The sequence below is a fragment of the Cynocephalus volans genome, chromosome 1 (assembly GCF_027409185.1).
Source record: "Cynocephalus volans isolate mCynVol1 chromosome 1, mCynVol1.pri, whole genome shotgun sequence".
NCBI lineage: Eukaryota > Metazoa > Chordata > Mammalia > Dermoptera > Cynocephalidae > Cynocephalus > Cynocephalus volans.
Window position 1 is genome coordinate 118,591,443 of NC_084460.1, and position 19,859 is coordinate 118,611,301.

Sequence of the window (19,859 nt, forward strand, 5' to 3'; positions counted from 1 at the left end):
GTAAATTTGGTGTAATACCAATCATAGCCCCAAAAGATAGAGAGTATATGTGTGTGTAAGTGGGGAAGGAGGGGTAGAAGCAGGGAGGGAGAAGAAGAGAGAGAAAAAGAAAGAGTGTGTGTGTAGCGAAGGGGTAGAGTTGGACTTAATGAAATGATTCAGCTAGAGCTACACCATCCAGTAGAGTAGCCACTAGCCACATGTTGCTATTTAATTTTAAATTTATTAAAATTCAATAAAATTTAAAATTTAAATTTATTCTGTTAATGTGGCATATCACATTTGCTGCTGTGCGTATATTGAATCATCCTTAAATCCCAGGGATAAATCCCTCTTGGTCACGTTGAATGATCCTTTAATGTGTTTTGAATTCAGTTTGCTGGTATTTTGCTGGGGATTTTTGAATCTGTGTTCATCAGAGCTATTGGCCTGTGATTCTCTTTTCTTTAGTGTTCTTGTCTGGCTTTGGTATTAATGTAATGCTGGCCTAGTAAAACAAGTTTGGAAGAGTTTGGAATTTTCAGTTTTTTGGAAGAGTTTGAGAAGGATTGGTATTAGTTCTTCTTTAACTGTTTGGTAGAATTTAGTCATTAAGCCATCACATCTGGACTTTTCTTTGATGGGAGATTTTTGATTATTGATTCAATCTCCTTACTCATTATTCATCTGTTCAGATTGACTATTTCTTCATAATTCAGTCTTGGTAGGTTTATGTTTCTAGGAATTTATTCATTTCTTGTAATATACCCAGTTTGTTGTCATATAATTGTTCCTAGTAGTCTTTTATCATCCTTTGTATTTCTGTGGTATCAGTTGTAATGCCTCCTCTTTCATTTCATGCCATTTTCAACAGCAGCAAAAAAAAGTGCTTAGGAATAAATTTAATTAAAGAGGTGAGAGACCTGTATACTGAAAAATATAAAATGTTCATGAAAGAAATTGAAAAAGATACAAATAAATGTAAAGATATTCTATGTTCATGATTTGAAAGAATTAATATTGTTAAAATGTCTGTACTGTCCAAAGCAATCCCTATCAAAATTCCAATGATGTTTTTTGCAGAAATAGAAAATACATCCCTAAATTTGTACAGAACCACAAAAGGACTCAAATAGTCAAAGCAATCTTGAACAAAAATTACAAAACTTAAAATATTATTTACACACACTACCTCTTCTCAAAATCTACAACAAAGCTATAGTAACCAAAACAGCATGATACTGGCACAAAAACAGACAACTAGATCAATGGACAAAATAGAGAGCCGGTAAATAAATCCATGCATTTATGGTAAACTGATCTTCAACAAAAGTGCCAAGAACACACATTGGAGAAAGGACAGTCTCTTTAATAAATGTTGTTGGAAAAACTGAATATCCATGTGCAGAGGAATGAAATTGGACCCTATCTCATCCCATGTGCAAAAATTAGCTCAAAATGGATTAAAGACTTAAATGTTAAGACTTGAAACTGTAAAACTACTTAAAGAAATATGGGAAAAACTTGTTGACGTTGATCTGGGCAAAGATTTTTCTGGATATGACCCCAAAAGCACAGGCAACAAAAGCAAAAATAGACAGATGGGATTGTATCAAGCTCTTCTGCACAGCAAAGACAGCAATCAGCAGAGTGCAGAGACAGTCTATTGAGTAGAAGAAAACTTTTGCAAACCGTAAATCTGATAAGAGGTTAATATCCAAAATATATAAGAAATTCAGATAACTTAGTATCAAGGAAACAACCCAATTAAAAAATGGGCACAGGACCTGAAAAGATATTTCTTAAAAAAAGATATATAAATGGCCCATAGGTGTATAAAAAACTGTTCAACATCACTAATCATTAGAGAAATGCAAATTCAAACCACAATGTGGTATCACTTCACACCCATTAGGATGGCTGTCATCAAAAGACGAGCTAAGTGTGGACAAAGGTGTGGAAAAAAAGGGATCTTTGTACACTGTTGATGGGAATGTAAATTAATATAGCCATTATGGAAAATAGTATGGAGATATCTCAAAAACTTAGAAGTACCATATGATCCAGCAATCCACTTCTGGGTATAAATCCAAAGAGAATGAAATCAGTATATCGAAGAGATGTCTACACTCCTATGTTCATTGCAGCATTATTCACAATAGCCAAGATAAGGAAACAGCCTAAGTGTCTGTCAGCAGATGAATTTATAAAGAAAATATGGAATATATACACAATGGACTATTATTCAGCCATAAAAAAGTAGAAATCTTGTCATTTGCAAAAACTTGGATGAACCTGGTGGACAATATGTTTGTTGAAATAATCAAGGCACAGAAAGACAAATACTGCATGATCTCACCTATGTGTGGAATCTAAAAAACTCAAACTCAAAGAAACAGAGAGTAGAATGACAGTTAGCAAGGGCTGGGGGTTGGAGGTTGGGGAAGTTTGGAGAGATGTTGGTCAGAGGACACAAAATTTCAGTTAGGAGGAAATAAGTTCAAGAGATCTGTTGTATAACATGGCAACTAGAGTTAATAACAATGTATCATAAACTTGAAAATTGCTAAGAGTAGATTTTAAATATTCTCACCACAAAAATGTTTGGTTTTGTAACATACTCTTGGCCCTTAGAAGCCCATTGTCACTGTGTTTAATGTTACTGAATTGTCTCTGTACTTGAAATTATCAGGCAGTTTTAAATTATTGAGGATTGAGTAATAAAGTCACTATGGGTCCATATGACCTCACTTTTCACCATTTTTGTATCACTCTCTACTACCTGAAAACTTCATTCTGTGCTACCTGGAATCGTATGTCATGATTTGGCATTAAGTTAAGGATCAGGAACGTCTATTAAGCATCTACCTTGTGAGGAGACTTGATGGTGAAAATCTCAAATTTCTTTTATTATTATTATTTTATATTATTTTTTATTACTCAAAATATTTTAACATTTATCTCAAACTTCTTAAGGCAGAAATTATAAGGCTACACAATACCAAAACTTTACATGTTAACACTGAAAGGGCATTATAAACATACTCACTTGGAAAGGTTTTCCAGAACAAAATTTCAGACTATTTAGAAATAAACAAATGAACAAAATAGAGCCCAGTATTGCAGTTGTGGGATTTGGCCAAAGCCATATGCTGAGGAAAATTTATAAACTTTAATGGATGTTTTTAAAAACAGAAAAGAGTAAACATAAATAAATTGAGCATTCAACTCAAAAAGCTTTTTTAAAAAGTCTAAAGAATAAGGAACTATTAAAAGCATAAAGTAATAGCATAGAATGTAATAGATTCATCAATAATGTTAAAACTACTTTTTGATAAAGACCAATAGACTTTTAGCGAGTCCAAGCAAGAAAGAATAAAGGCGATACACATAACCTGTAGAATAAGAAAGGAGGTATCGCTGCAAATAATGAATTCTATTTTTACTCATAAAAAAGGACTTGCAGTCAAGTTGATAGGATATGCACATGTACTTATATATCGCTCCTGTACTGCAGATGTATAGAAATGATAGATAAATATATGTAAATGCTTTTAAAACATATAATCTCTAAAGCAAGAGAAAAATGTGTTTAGGTGAGAAAGAAGAGGAAATAAAGTAATAATTGGGTTTGAATTCGTGAGTGCTACAGAATTAAGAACCCGAAAGGATAATAGAGATAGGTTTCAAAAGCCAAGGAAAGAATTTCTAGCCCTGACACTAGACCTGAATTAAGGGTTATGGTCTTATACTATGGTGAAGAAAGCAAAGTAGCTCATATAAGTTTAATTATTCTGTTGTGCTTATCTATCATTATAACAAACAACCCTGAAACTTTGTGGCTTAAAAGAACAATTCATTATTTCTCATGATTTTCTGAGTTAACTGGATAGTTCTTCTACTTTAGTTAGTTGGGACACTGGAGAAGGTTAGAAAGCTTCTAGCCATTTAGTCTCATTCACATGGCTGGCAGTTGGTGCTAACTGCTGGTTAGGAGTGCAGCTGGCACTTTTGGCCAAGGGCCTTGGTTCTCCTTCATTCGGATCTCCCCGTAGGCTATTTAACTTTTCCTCACATTATAGCTCCTGGGTTCTAAGAAAATGCATTCAAAGACAAAGGTAATCACTACAAGGCATCATATGACCTAGCCTCAGAAACCACACAGCATCATTTGTGCCACATTGTTTTTATCAAACAGGGCTTGCCTAGATCCAACGGGAGGGGATATAAACTCCACCTCTTGTTTATAGGGTGATTTAGTCATATTGCAAACAAGCATGTGGAATGGAAGATGTGAGGCATCTTAGAAATGTAATTTATCACAGTCCCCATTTGACTTACATTTTGTATTTTGACCAGTCTCATATTGCTAGAAATTTTAAAACAGGGATTTGAACCCAACTTAATCTGTTGTCAAGGATTTCTTACCCTTCACCAATAGCCGTTGCTGTGGGAGTTACTTTTTTCAGGAGAAAATAGGGAGTAAAAGGGAGGGAATAAGAGAAAGTGTGTGCCTCTTAAGTTGTGAACAAGATTTTGAATGTTGAATTTGATTTGGATATGAAATGTGTAAGTGAAAGTTGTGACAGAGGAAGTATAAAAGTTCCAGATGATGAGGTAGGAAATTGCAGCATATATAATGGAAAGGGCAAGTCATTCAAATAGGGTGATATGTAAAGTATATGAAGAGGTAAGGTGTGTACATTAGGAATGAAGGTAAGTTGTATGTTGGTGTCATTTCATACAGAGCCTTGATTACCAAGCCATAGAATTTGGATATTTCTAGTAAAGGAGAGTTTCTGAAAGTTATGGAGGAAGTGTGTTATTAGCATGGGCTTTTAAAAAGATCCATCTGTTTAAAACACATAGAGTGATTTGGGCAGTGGGGAATTCTAATCTAAGCTGTTGGATAGATTACATTGATAGTATTCCAGAGAACATTAACAACGGACTGAATCAAGGTAATAGAAATGAGAATGAAGAAGTGATGGTTTTCAGAAAAAAATGAAGTATTCAAATCAGGAAGAGGTGGCAACTGATTAGATGTGTGGATCATGGCGGAGGAAAGAGTTTAATAATATAAAACGCTGAATTTACCCTTACTATGTTTGAAAGTAATGATATCATGAAAGTCAACTCACTGATCACATTTGTACTCTTCCAGTTTTTGAAAATCTTCCCTAAAATTACTTAAATGAAGCTGTTATTTGATTACTGTCACATTTAACAGGTTTTCATTAATAAATCATGCAGAAATTATTTTTTGCCATTTCAGATTTTATATTCAATTTCTAAGCTACTTCTCTTTTCCCCATTAGGTAAATGGCACTGATGCAGATTATGAATATGAAGAAATCACACTTGAAAGGGTAAAAACTATTATCTTAATCTGTTGTTTTAAAGAACTTCTAAATATACTGCTCTTTCATATAGAACCCAAGAGAAACCTTTCAGAAACAGACTCATGTAATATTTTCTTTTGTAAGTTCATAGGTCATAAAATTAGCCATGTATTTTCAGAACATGATTTTTTTCTTTAGTAACCTTTTTTTCTTTATATAAGTTTTTAATTTTAAAACAGTCTTAAATTTACAGAAAAGTTGTAAAGATAGTACAGAGATCTCATTTACCCGGGACTCAGCTTCCCCTATTGTTAACATCTTATATTACTATGATACATCTGTTACAACCAATGATCTAATATTGATAAATTTTTATTAATTGAAGTCTGTACTTTATGCAGATTTCCTTCATTTTCATGTTTTTCTCATCCCAGGTGCCATCTAGAATACCATATTACATTTAGTTGTTATTTCTCCTTAGGCTCCTCCAGACTGTGACACTTTCTCAGATTTGTCTTGTTTTTAAATTTTGTTTTTATTGTTTATGTGCATATATTAAAATATTATTCATTTTAAATAAATATTTGGGATACCACTAACATGGTCATTGCATAAATTTTCTTTCCTAGAAAAATAATCAATTCTAATGGACAACACTCTATCAAAAGCTTATCATGCACGTCACTAGTCAGAAAATAAGAGTACAATTCAGATGTGTAAATTTTCTTAAGATATATTTTTCCCTTAAGAATATCTTCATTCAATTTATACTGTATTTTAGTAATGCCACTTTGGCCAGCATTTTTGGGAAATTAACTATTTCACACAAGTAAATTTACTAAGTAACTCAACGTCTGTATATTTAAGGCTAAAATCTTAAATAATTAGATTTGTTTGTGTTTGAAGCCAGAATAGACTCTGAGACAGAAAGACCTGAGAGGGTCTTTTACATGTATAATAAATCTTTATTGCTTACTACTTAAAATTTGGGTCACCTGCTCAAGTTAAGTGGCTGCTTAAATAACATTCAAGTAAGCACAGTATTAATGTATTGTACATATGGTATTTTGTGACATGTTCTTTTTATTTTATTCATTTTTCATCTTTTCCCAGTACCTTTTAAATTCCTTTTATTTAGTCAGGACTATATACTGTATTTTTCACTGGTTGTAGAACTTGAGTACCTAAGTAACTCACAATCTATTAGTACTATTACTGAGATTCTAGTAACTCTTGAAGAGTTTAGACTGAAAAAATGTTTTATTAAAACCGAATTTTAGGACAAATAGTGGTAGAGTGAGTGTTTAAGCTATTTAATACTAAGAGTTAAGTAATAGGTCCAGATATATCCACTTACTTGAGTTGCCTGAAAGCCAGAGTTAGAACATTCTTGCAAAAATAATGAACATCTTTTAATACCATTGCTTAGTTCAATTGTCCTTAAAGACTTTGTAGAAGTAGAACATTTTCTGTGAAGAAAATACTCAGAAATTCATTTTCTCCAGTTTGTAAGACAAGCAAAAAGTAGAGCTGCTTTGGCAAAATTTACCTTGCTATCACAAAAGCTCACTAATGTTAAGTGCTCAGATTGGGCTTTCAGTATTAAAAAATGCATTTTGCTAGTCAGGTATATTGGTTAAACATGTCTAGGATTGATAGCAGCTGTTACTTAGCAGCTATAATTTGGTCATTTTTAAATAAGCTGATGTCAAAGCTAGCAGAAGCAAAGCACCACCCGTACCCTTTTTTTAAAGGCTTAAGTAGTATGTTGCTTTTACCTACTCAGAAATAATAGGAACAAAGATTACTTCAGTGTTTGTGTCTTAGGAGAACTTTGCCCTACCAAACATGGGTGAGGTTCAGTTTAAAAGAAAGAGACTTATAGTGACACCTCTGCAGATGGATAACTAATCCAAGGACAAATTGCACATAACTTTTAGAGAAAAAACTGCAAGCTAGACTTGAGAAGTATTCAGTACATTTACTTCAACCTCATCTCCTCAGTAGTAATGCCTCTGAAAGGACTTTCCTTATGTTAAAAGCATGTCCATTTAATTTTGGATCTTCATATTACCCACACATACACTTTTATGTGTTGTATTCCCTATGTTAGTACAGTTTCTAGGTCCTCTAATGACAAGAACCTATCAATAAAGATAATTCTTAGTCTCGAATTTTATTCCTCTTCAGGGAAATTCAGGGCTTGGTTTCAGCATTGCAGGAGGTACGGACAACCCACACATTGGAGATGACTCAAGTATTTTCATTACCAAAATTATTGCAGGGGGAGCAGCTGCCCAAGATGGAAGATTGCGGTATGTTTTGCACTTTATGTTGTGATGCTGAATCCACTGTATGTATTTTTCTTGAAGCAAACTGGACAAAGAATAAATACAAATAAGGAACACTGTCATAATAACTAACTAACATGGGGTAGATGCTCAAACAACATTTAAATGAATGAATTTAAATGAATGTTCCAAGCATTATTTCCTTCTGTTCGTCTAGGAATTCAGTTTTATTTTACAGAGATATTATAACATTTTAAATAGTAAATTTGATAGTTTAAATGTTTGTGAGCAAATTTATGGAAATCATGAGTCCCATTGTATTTTCAAACACATTCACAAAATATTTACTATTTCTTTTCTGGTTGGGAAATATGTATATAAACTTAAGATAGAGAGGATCATTTATATATGAGTTGTATACTATACCACTAAGAGTACAGTATATGCAAACTTTAAATAAATTATTATATTTTCTAACTGACTCGATAAAAATGACATTGGTATTTTGTTTAAATTTAGTGTTTCCTTAGCCCATAAAATATGGCACTTTTCCTATTTCCTTGTTTGTTGTTTTTTATACATATATGATGACAGTCTGAAGTTTTAGAACTATGGATTTTATACAGTCTTTTAAAAATGGCTTCTTATTTTAAGGTTCTTGGTACCTAATGCAGCTCTTCAGTTTTTAAACTTACTTCTCACTGGATATGACAAGAGGTATACTAATGAAATTAGATATTAAAAATTAATAATTTGACCATTTGTGTAAATATAGACTTTACTTCCTGATTCTATTATTATCCTTTTATTCGTGTTGTGTATGTGAAAATTAATATATTCCCTTTATTTCACTGAAGAACATACCTGTAGTACTAACTCTAAGGTTTCACTGTCCTTGGGTATAGAATTTCTTTCCTCTAAAGAAAGTTAATTAGATATATAGAAGCTTGTCAGAACCAGTTTTAATATTTTAATTGTGTTTTGTTATCCGTCCCTTCCCAATTTGAGATGACCATATTTTTTCCTAATGAAATTAGTCAAAACTGAGACCAGAGCTAGGGGAAAGGTTAGGACTAGGAACAAATCAAACTTTTGAAAAACATATTACCATGTTAGGGCTGGCCAGTTAGCTCGCTTGGAAGAGCATGATGCTGGTAACACCAAGGTCAAGGGTTCAGATCCCCACACTGGTCAGCTACCCCAAAAAATCAAAACAAACGAAAAGACCATATTATTACCATGTCAAATTATGCTGTTATTTACATATAAACCCTTGAATTAAATGACCTAATCTTTAACTTCATATAAATTTCAAGAAATTACTTCATTCTTTTGATTCTAGTATGTAGATTGGAAGGGGCAGTCAAAAAATTATCTTTGGATAAATCACTGAATTTCAGTTTTGACACTATCTCTGTGATCTTAAATTACATTAGTTATTCAGTCTGTTCGAGCCTCAGTTTTCTTATCTTTGAATCATAACTCTGTCGTGTATTTTCTGGGTGGCTTTGGGAAAGTTATATGAGGGTAAATATGCACAGTATCTACCTTACAGGTTGTCGTAAGGGTTAAAACACTAAGGAAGTATCTGGCATGTGGTTAATGCTAAGTAAATGTTTGCTATTTTTGTAAAATATCTTAGTGCTACACATAATAAGCATATAACAAGCATACACATAGTAACTGTAAATACTATTTAATATTTTTGTGTAATCTATTATTTACACTATTTTTTTTGCTCCTGTTTCTGGCTCGTGGGAAATGTTTGTGTTTATATTAGTATTTGATACATTGGAATTTAACATGCAGTTTGTTATTTATATTGTCTGGAGTAAATAATTCTCTTTACCTTAAAAATGAAAATGATAAAAAAAATTGACAAAGTAGAAAATTGATATTTAAGTTTTTAATATTTTTTATTTTTAATATTTATTTTCTCAGGGTCAATGACTGTATATTGCGAGTAAATGAAGTAGATGTTCGTGATGTAACACATAGCAAAGCAGTTGAAGCATTGAAAGAAGCAGGGTCTATTGTACGCTTGTATGTAAAAAGACGGAAACCAGTATCAGAAAAAATAATGGAAATAAAACTCATTAAAGGTCCTAAAGGTATGCGATAAATCAAACTAAGACAAATTATCAATTAAGAAATCTCTGAGTTCAATATAACTATGAACTGATTATTACACCCATTCTAAGATTAACAATACTGGTACTCTACAGATTTTGAGTGGATTTTTAGAATTACTCTATTATTTCTACTGATACTCATCTTAAGTAAAATTTTAACATGTCTACCTTCCTACCAGGATTGCAGCATTTGAAAAGTTCTTATGTTAACCTTTGTATACTTTTACACATTTTACTGTCTGAGACTATACAAATTTATAATTTAAAAATAAATTCTATGTGATTTTTATATTCAAGATTTCTGTAGCCTATCTTTAATGGTTTCAAAAAGTAGGAAACAAAATCTCTACTTAAAAATAGATTCTGTGAAAGATTTTTGGCATTAAATGAAATGAAATACTCTTGTCCTTGAACACTTTAAAGTCATGTATAGTGTTGATATTAACTTGTGTAATTAATCCACAAAGTATTTTAAATGCAGATACACAGGATAAGTTAAAAGAAGAAAGTATTTAGTGTGTGTGTCATGAGCAGTTACATCTGCATGGAGGACTAAGAGATATGATTCCTGAATTTTGAAAACATTGATGGGATTGAGGATAAATGGAAATATTAATTCCAATATGTGGAAGAAGACGTAGGATTCCAATAAATGAAAAAAGGAATAGAAAGTTGGGAATTTATCTGATATTGGAGCTGTAGGATTTACACATTACAAAAATCCCTTATTTAAAATTGTTGACTCATAATACCACATGTTCTCACTTATTGGTGGGAGCTAAAAATTAATATATAAATTCACACACACACATACACACATACACACACAAACGGGGGGGGGGGAAGAAGATATAACAACCACAATTATTTGAAGTTGATACAACAAACAAACAGAAAGGACATGGTTGGGGGGGGGGGGGAGGGAGAAGGGAGGGAGGTTTTGGTGATGGGGAGCATTAATCAGCTACAATGTATATCGACAAAATAAAATTTTTAAAAAATAAATAAATAAATAAATAAAATAAATAAAAAAAAAATAAAAAACATAGTGAAAAAAAAAATAAAAAATAAAATTGTTGACTCATAGAATATTTTTTAAAAGAATTAAAATATTCACATTTCTAAAGCCTGTTCTGCCCACCACCAACAGTTTTTTAATTTCTTCTCAATTATTTTAATCTTGTGGAAATATTAAAAGCATTAATAAGAAGCACAAGTATGATGGAAACAAAAGTAAAACATAATTTTGCAATGTCTTTTTAAACTAATAAATGCATTTACAAAAAGACTTTAACAAGGAAACCAGAGGAAAAAAGGAATATGTTTGTAACTGTAGGAGCATCTATATTTATAATTGTCACCTGATTGCAGAACAAATACTTAGGATTTAAAAAGTAGATAGCTAAATAGATTCTTTTCTATTTTAAAGAGGATTTAGTGTGATAGAATTATCACTTTCTAGTTTTCAACCACTTCTTCATAGATTTAAATTCACATTTATTGATAAAAATCTAAAACCTAGTGTTTTCTAAGCAGGTCTTGGGTTCAGCATTGCTGGAGGTGTTGGAAATCAACATATTCCCGGGGATAATAGCATCTATGTAACCAAAATAATTGAAGGAGGTGCAGCACATAAGGATGGTAAACTTCAGATTGGCGATAAACTTCTAGCCGTAAGTCTAAGAAATCTGTTGTTTTTAAAATCATTCTTATATATATTTTTTTTCTGACAAACTCTGGAATTTCTGCATACCAAAAATGTTCATATGATGTTTAAATGAGTGAATACTAGCCTTGCTCTATCAAAACCTGAAAAATAATTCTTGGTATTATCTTTATTTGCCATTTCCATTTTCTCTACCAACCCCACTCTCTTTTTCTTTTATTACTTTTTTTTTTTTTTTTAATTAATGATGGGAAAAAGGAGAGCAGAACTTGAACTACTCTTCTCTGACTTTTTTTTTTTTAACATCTATGATCACCACTCTCCCCAGTCACCTTCACTGCCTACACAAACATTAGTCAAAACATTGATGCATAAACTACCCTAGCCTGATTATTATATATGTTTCAAAACATCAGATTGTACTCCATAAGTTTGCATAGTTACAATGTGTCAATTAAAACTAAAAATAAATTTTAAAACAGACTTCTAGCTCCACTAGGTTTCTCACTTTTATTTTGTAATTTCTTGGATACAATGTTTTCCTTTATGGTTTTTCTCAAACCAGTTGGTTGTAGGGAGCCGGCAGCTTGTGCTTATTTACCATTATGGCAGGACTCTCATTCTCCCTTGAATCCACATATAGAGAGGCTTTTGTTTTCATACTTGCACTGAAATTGTTTAATTCTCAATTCTTATCTTAATTGACTTATCTACATTTGACCTACCTTCTTCCTTCACTTTTTTCATTTTGCCTAACAGTCACCTTCTATCTTGATATTCCTGTTATCTCACTAGCCACTCCTCATTTTCCTTTTCTGATGCCTCCTCATCTCCCTACCCTCTAAACATTGAAGTGATCCAGGACTCAGTCCTTATACATTTTCTCTTCTTTGTCAGTGCTCACCTCCAGCATCACTGTTTTTAAAACTGTAGGTTACGACTCTTTGGTAAATAGTCAAATAACTTTGCTCAGGTCTGAAACTTTGGGATCATCATCTTTCTTTCACACTTTACATTGATTTCCTCAGCAAATTTTCTCAGCTCTTGTATCTGTGATCTAATGCTGCATAAGAAAACTCAAAAAATGGCTAAAACAACAACAGTTATGTATTTGCTTATAATCTGCAAATTGGGTTGGGCTTGGCAGGGATGACTTGTCTTTGTTCCACATAGTATCAACTGGGTTGGCTTAACTAGTACCAGACAATCCACTTCCAAGTTGGCTCACACATGATAGGCAAGTTGGTGTTGGCTGTCAGCCGGGAGCTCAACTGGGGCTGTTAGCCGGATGTTTAATTCTCCAGTGACCTCTCCTCATGGCTAGGTTGGGCTTTTCACTCGTTGGTGTCCAGGTTCCAATAGTGACCTTTCCAAGAGGACAAGCTCCAATGTATGGCATTTATCAATCCCCTCTTTGCATCACAGTTACAGAATATCTCATTGGCTAAAGCTAGTTACATGGTCAAGCAAGATTCAGTGTAGGAGGGTATTGTACAAGGGTGTGAATACCAGGATGCATGGCTCATTGCAGGCCACCAAAAGAACAGTATCCCACAACTGTATATTTCCTTTTTTTTTTTTGCCAGCTGGCCAGTCACAGCTATGTATTTCAAAATGCAGGTAGTCCTTACTTTGCACGGTAGTGTGGGACCATAAAAGTGACCATGCTACTAAAACCTTGCAATGCAGTATTAATGGGGAAAATTACAGTTCTTCCATGACCTTTAAAAATTTTTGTCAAAACATTAAAAACTCTCCTACTGTCAATTATAATGTAAAAACTAGGGAAATGAAAAATATATTAAAATTAATATTTTAGTACACTAATTTAAAACAGCAACATTGATATTTTCTTTCTTTGCAAAAAAATTTTATTGAAGAGCAATTTAAACCTGAGGCAAGAAGAAAGAAGGAAATAATAAAGATTAGAGCAGAAATTAACAAAATACGGAATAGAAAAACTATGGAGATCAACAAAACTGAAAGTTGGTTCTTTGAAAAGATCAACAAAATTGACAAACTTTCAGCTAGACTGGCCAAGAAAAAAGAGAGAAGACTCGAATTTCTGAAAGCAGGAATGAAAGAGGGAAAATGAGAGAATACTATGAACAACTGTGTGCCGGTGTATTAGATAATTTAGGTGAAATAGACAAATTCCTAGAAAGACAGACTACCACTTCTGTTCAGTGTTGTACTGGAGATTTTAGCCAAGGCAATAAGACAAGAACAAGACATTCAGATTGGAAAGGAAGAAATAAAACTATATTTGCAGATGACATAATACAGTATATAAGAAATCGAAAGGAACATACTAAAACAACTAATAAATGAGTTCAGCAAGGTTGCAGGATCCAGCAGCACTACCTAAAAATCCATTATATTTCTATACAGAAGATAGATAAATGGCCAATAAACAATTGAAAAATGCGTCAACTTGACTATTAACAATGGAAGTACAAATTAAAAAATATGTGTAATCAATGTACAAATTGTAAGCATGCATCATTTTATAGACTTTTAAAAATATTCAGTGTTGGCCAAGTCTATAAGTAGATTGTTACTCCCTTATTCTGTGGTAGTGAGTGTAAATTTACTAAAGCCATTTGAGAGCAATTTAAATATCTATTAATATAGGAATGGCTTAATAAATTATGATATAACCACACAATGAGGTTCTCTGCACCAGTTTTGTGTGTCCCAACATGGAACAATCTGTAAGATACTTTAGATTAAAAATCTATTTGTAGAACAAAAATTTTAATATGGTCCCATTTCTTTAAAAAAAAGACTAAAATATACTCCCATGCATTCCTAAATGCCTAAGAGTGGGAGAAGGTTGAGGCTGGGGGAATAGGAGGAATAGGAGTGTAATTAAGATTGGATATTCTGTTAACAATTCCATGAACTATTTCACATCATCATAAACAACTTCCAGGTATCATAGACAACAAAAATGGGTATTTTCTTTCCATCCACCTTTATTTTTCTTAAATCATTTTCTTATTTTCCCTATCTTTTGGTGTGATTGTTTATAACCAAAACTCAGAAAGCAAGTGAGAATGTCATAAAACAGACATCTTTGGGCTTTTCTTTTAGGTGAATAGTGTATGTTTAGAAGAAGTTACTCATGAAGAAGCAGTAACTGCCTTAAAGAACACATCTGATTTTGTTTATTTGAAAGTGGCAAAACCCACAAGTATGTATATGAATGATGGCTATGCACCACCTGATATCACCAACTGTAAGTCTGTTTGCTTAAGTTTACTTAAATTTATCTATTTCTTTAGATATGATGCACTTAAATGAAATGTTGCTGGTATAGTATAATATAAAATATTTTAACATTATAAAGATATTTTCAAAGGAATTATTAAACATTTTATTCTAATAGTTTTTAAAAATCTGTTTAAAGTCAGAATCTTCATAGTAAGAAGGTAGGATCCTTTTTCACCTTTAAGATTTTACAGTTGTAATTAATTAAGGCATTGATTCTTAACATTTAAGGCATTAATTCTTAAACTTTTATGTAAATATCAGTTACCAAAGGATATTTGTAAATAATGCACATTCTTGTTTTGTTCTAATAGTTTTGTGATTGAGCACAGAAATTTGCTTTAATAAGCAGTTTATTCTGTTAACAAGCAGAATAATCCTGATACTTCTGGTGCTGCGGTTCATGGACTGCACTTTGAGAAACACTAATTTAAAATATTTCTAAAATTTAAGGGATTGTCTATATTCTCAGTTTCATCACTTTGTACTGTAAGGTCCTAGTGTACTGCCTAACCATATTTGTATGCAATTTAATTGTGTTGCATAGAATTTAATTGTTATTAAAGTACTAATGTATTTTTAAGTTTTTATTTGATTTTGTTTTTTTAATATACAAGCTGAGGAGAGATTTAAATGTATTTTTTAATGTATTTGTGTTGGCTGAAAAATGAAAGCTGTATTTCTTCTTTGCATTGAGTTAATATTAGAGGAACCCACAAGTAATGAAGTTCTCAAATGTACCCTTTGTAATCTGCTTTTGAGTGTGCCTTTTTTAAATTGTAGAATTTTAGAAATATTTGTGATTTTATAAACAGCAATGTTCCCCATTTTAAAACTGCGAAGATTCATTACCACTGCTAATCATAACAAGTTAAATACGAATTATATTTTAGAATCTATATACCATCCTCTGATGATACGTCTTTATTATCTGCTCATTGGTTTATTAATTACTCTAATACAACTGAATTATTTCCTTAATAGTATTCAGCCCCTCTAATGGACAGGGATGGTGTCTTACACCTTTTGTGTCAAAGAAAAGAACCTTGTTACTTATTTGAAATTCTTACATATACTTGGTTTTGCATACAAACTTTATATAAAGGCTTTGTATATTTTTATATGTGATTAAAGATGCAATTTCAGTAATAAGCTATTGTATTCTTTAATTCAAGTGTCAGTCTTACTTTGAATACTGCTTATTTCTTCAAGACTACCAAGTGTTCATTCTGACAGTTGTTCCACAAATTGAGATTTGGTGTCCTGATTATGTGTGCCCAAATATACAATAGACTGCTTCTTATAAACACGTTAAACTGAGCAAAATGTTTTTTTATATTGAATTACCCCTTTTTATGTATGATAATATGACATTTTTTTAAAAATAGAAGAGCTAATTCTAAAGAGTAGTACAGTAGTCCCTCTTTATCCACAGTTTCGTTTTCCTCAGTTTCAACTACCCTTGGTCAGCTGTGGTCCAAAAATATTAAATGGGAAATTCCAGAAGTAAACAATTCATAAGTTTTAAATTTCACACCGTTCTGAGTAGTGTGATGAAAGCTTGCTCCATCCTGCTTGGGATGTGAGTCATCCCTTTGTCCAGCCTCTCCACACCATCCTCCCATTAGTCAGTCACATAGTAGCCATATCTGTTATCAGACTCCCTCAGTATTACAGTGCCTGTGTTCTAGTAACCCTTATTTTACTTAATAATGGCCTCAAAGCATAAGAGTAGTGATGCTGGAATCCTGTTATAATTGTTCTATTGTATTATTAGTTATTGTCATTAATTTCTTACTTTGCCTAATTTATAAACTAAACTTTTATCATAGGTATGTATATATATTGGAAAAAACATAGTATGCATAGGGTTCAGTACTATCTACAGTTTCAGGCATTCACTGGGGATCTTGGAAATATCCCTTGTGGATTAGGTCGGGGGACTACTGTAATTAAATAACGATTGGGGTTTTTTTCCCCATAAGCATAGATAGGATATTTATTTCTTTGTTTTTTTAAGTCCACCATCTAGTGAATTAATAGACCATTATGAAAGAGTTGAAGTTCACCTTGCTAGTTCAACTTTATCATAATGTTTTACTTTCCCTCTCTTCTTATACAACTCTAATTATGAATTTTGTTGTACACTTCCAGTTTATGTTCATTCTACAATTTATGTTTTTTAAAAAGCATTTGTGTTTAAATTTTTTTTACATAAATGATTTCTACCTGTCAGCTCTCCTGAAGCTCTTGCTATATCAGACTATTTAACTTACTGCCTGTCCCTTATGTTATAGCCATCTAGTGTTGTCTTCATCAATCTGGCTTTCATCAATGAATATTTTAGTGCCAGACCCATTGTCTTCTTTGCTACTATTATTCACATGGTCATTCTTAGTGATGTGCACAATCCACACTGATGATTTTACCTTTATAGTTTTTTGATCTCTTTCTTTCTAACCATCCTTCCCTCCACTTCAGCTCAGATACTTGCTTCCAGGATAATACTTTAGATAATACCTTCATCACCTCTAAAGTCTCTGTTTAAATCATCCAGTTCTCTGACTGCAACCCTCAGTTCATTCATCTCTATTCTAACAATTCAACCTCATTTTGACGGATAGTTAGACATTACCACTTGTTGCCCCCTTGTGTCCCCATTTTTCTGCTTTCTTAAGCTTAGATTCCATGGTTTGTCATGATATTCACTTCCTTGCACGTATGTTCCAGTCCTTTGCTCCCTCCCCCTTCAATGACAAAATCCCAACACTGGTTCACCCAAGCTTTGCTGTCATCTCCATTCCTACTCCTTAAAAAGCAAAACATGACTGGAGAAAAGCACAAAATTGTGCTGTCTTTTAACTTAGGACCATGAATCTCAGATGGGCCTCACTCCTGCCTGCAGTCCTACTACATTTCCCTAATTAATTTACTCTCACATTCTGAAAATTTTTCCCTCTCTTCAAACCTTCACTTGTCATCTACTCTTCAGTCGTAACTGATGACCTCACTTCATATTTCGTATAAGCACCCAGAAGAAAACTTCCTTATCCTTCCACTTTCACATCTATCTGTGTAATTGTATCTTTACTTCAAAACTCTGCTTTCCCTTGTATTATAATGTAGTAACTGTCACTGTTCTGTCAAAGACCAGGTCTTCCGTATGTATACCGAATCTCATTATTTCTGTTCCACAAAGGGTCTTGCTCTTACAGCTATCCCTTCTCTCTCTGGCATGATCAAATTCTCTCTTTCCTGGATCATTACCATTATCACACAAACATGCTATAACATTTCCTATCTTAAGGGAGTGGGAAGGACCTTCCTGCAATCTAAGATACCTCCAACTACTGCTCCTTTACTTAATGTCACAAAGAGGTAATTTTTCTACCATGTAGTGAACTCCTTCACATCAAAAAAGAAACATACCTAGTAGAAAAATGGGAAGAGTCTATAAAAGATTTTTTAAATGTGAGAAATGGTACTTGATCTACTCATAAGAAGGAAACAATACTGATATCTGATAGGGCAAGTCTCCTGTTCTTGTTCTTTTACATAGAGTTGTCTTACCACTATTTTATTTATTTATTTTTATTGGTTATGAATATTCCTGAGATACAAAGCTGGTTATCACCCCTTGTGCCCAAGATGTGAAGGCCAGATCCATACTGGCAGCATGCCCATTATTACAAATTGTGATTGTACCCTGTGTCCCCCACCCAATTATCCCCAACCTCCCTCTGCATCCCCTTTTCCCCCACTCCACTTTGTATCCATAGGTATGCTCTCTCCCTCTGCAAGTCCAACACACCACTGTGGTCTTTCTTCCCTTCTTTCTCTCTTAGCTCTCACTTATGAGTGAGTACATGCCTTACCACTATTTTAACGTTTACTCTTTCATTTGAATTTTGATGTGAGTTTCATAAGATTTGGGTTGGAAAGAACTGGCATCTTTATAATGTTGGGTCTTTCTGCACAGGAACATGAAATATTTCTCTATTCTGTTCTTATTTTATATTTTTCAGTAATTGTTTTCTTTTTATTTATTTATTTTTAATTTTTATTGAATCAAAATTGATCATACATATTTTGGGGGTTCAACGTTGAGATATGTTGATCAAATCAGTATTACTAGCATATATATTGTTACACATCGTAATTATTCTTTATGCTCCTTGTCCAATCTTTCCCCATCCCCACTACTTCCCCCCTCCCCCCTCTAATTACCCTAGATTTCCTCTCTCCTTCTGAAAGAATAATGGTTACTCTGTTGATTTCTTGCCTAGATGATATATGTCCAATGCTGAGAGGTGTGATCAGGTCCCCCAATATTATCATAGAACAGATACTTTTTTTTGTTACTCTGAAATGGGCTTTGTGGAAAGAGACATCCTCTTCTTTTCTTTATCTCTGCTGGTGACTGACTCTCCTTGTGTCAATGCACTCCAGTGGCTGGCGGACCATCTGCATGGTGGTTTGGGCGTCTAGCCGCTTTCACAGCGGCCATGGTTATTGTGTTGGCTGTAGTGGGCCACCCACATGGAGGTGATGTTTTTGGCATGCTCCTTGGCCTGGTTGTCGGGAGTGTCTGGTCCCCAGCTCCATGCCTTGGGTCACTGGATGGGCGGGCCCTGAGGTGCTAGCATGGTAGGCCTGGTTGTGGGAGGGGGATCTAGTCCCCAACACCATGCCTCTGGTCCCTGGATGGGCCCCAAGTTGCTGGCACAGTGTGCCTGGATGTGGGAGGAGGGTCTGGTCCTTGGCTCCATGTCTTGGGTCCCCAGATGGGCCCCAAGGGGCTGGCATGTTGTGCCTGGTTGTGGGAGGAGGGTCCGGTCCCCTTCTCCAAGCCTTGGGTTCCCGAGTGAGCCCCTAGGTGCTAGTGGTGTGAGTGGTTGTAGCAGAGGTCCAGTCCCCGGCTCCATGCCTTATGTCCCTTGGCAGGCCCCAAGGCACTAGTGGTGTGCCTGGGCAGGAACTAATTTTTTGTCCATTGCTTACTTCTAACTTTGGGAAACTTCCTGTGGGAACCAGTACTTGAGCTGTGTGGTTGAGCTAAATTGCTGCTTTGCTGCTGATTCCCTAGGGAAGGCTTTTTGTGCAGCTCAGGGTTTAATGGCTGACCTTATAGGTACTTCCTGCTCTCCAGAGACCGGTGCACCTGGGTTGTGTAGAA

The 19,859-nt window shown here is 33.8% G+C and overlaps 1 protein-coding gene across 8 annotated transcripts in view; it reads left to right on the forward strand.

Moving 5' to 3' along the window:
- DLG1 (discs large MAGUK scaffold protein 1) overlaps nt 1-19,859 on the forward strand; it is a 249,074-nt gene that overhangs the window by 142,276 nt on the left and 86,939 nt on the right. For all 8 annotated transcript variants that reach the window (XM_063094507.1, XM_063094525.1, XM_063094541.1 and 5 more), the window contains 5 exons: nt 5,298-5,348; nt 7,512-7,636; nt 9,554-9,723; nt 11,281-11,417; nt 14,507-14,651. In XM_063094507.1, the coding sequence (XP_062950577.1) occupies nt 5,298-5,348; nt 7,512-7,636; nt 9,554-9,723; nt 11,281-11,417; nt 14,507-14,651 (628 nt within the window). The remainder of the gene's footprint in view (nt 1-5,297; nt 5,349-7,511; nt 7,637-9,553; nt 9,724-11,280; nt 11,418-14,506; nt 14,652-19,859) is intronic.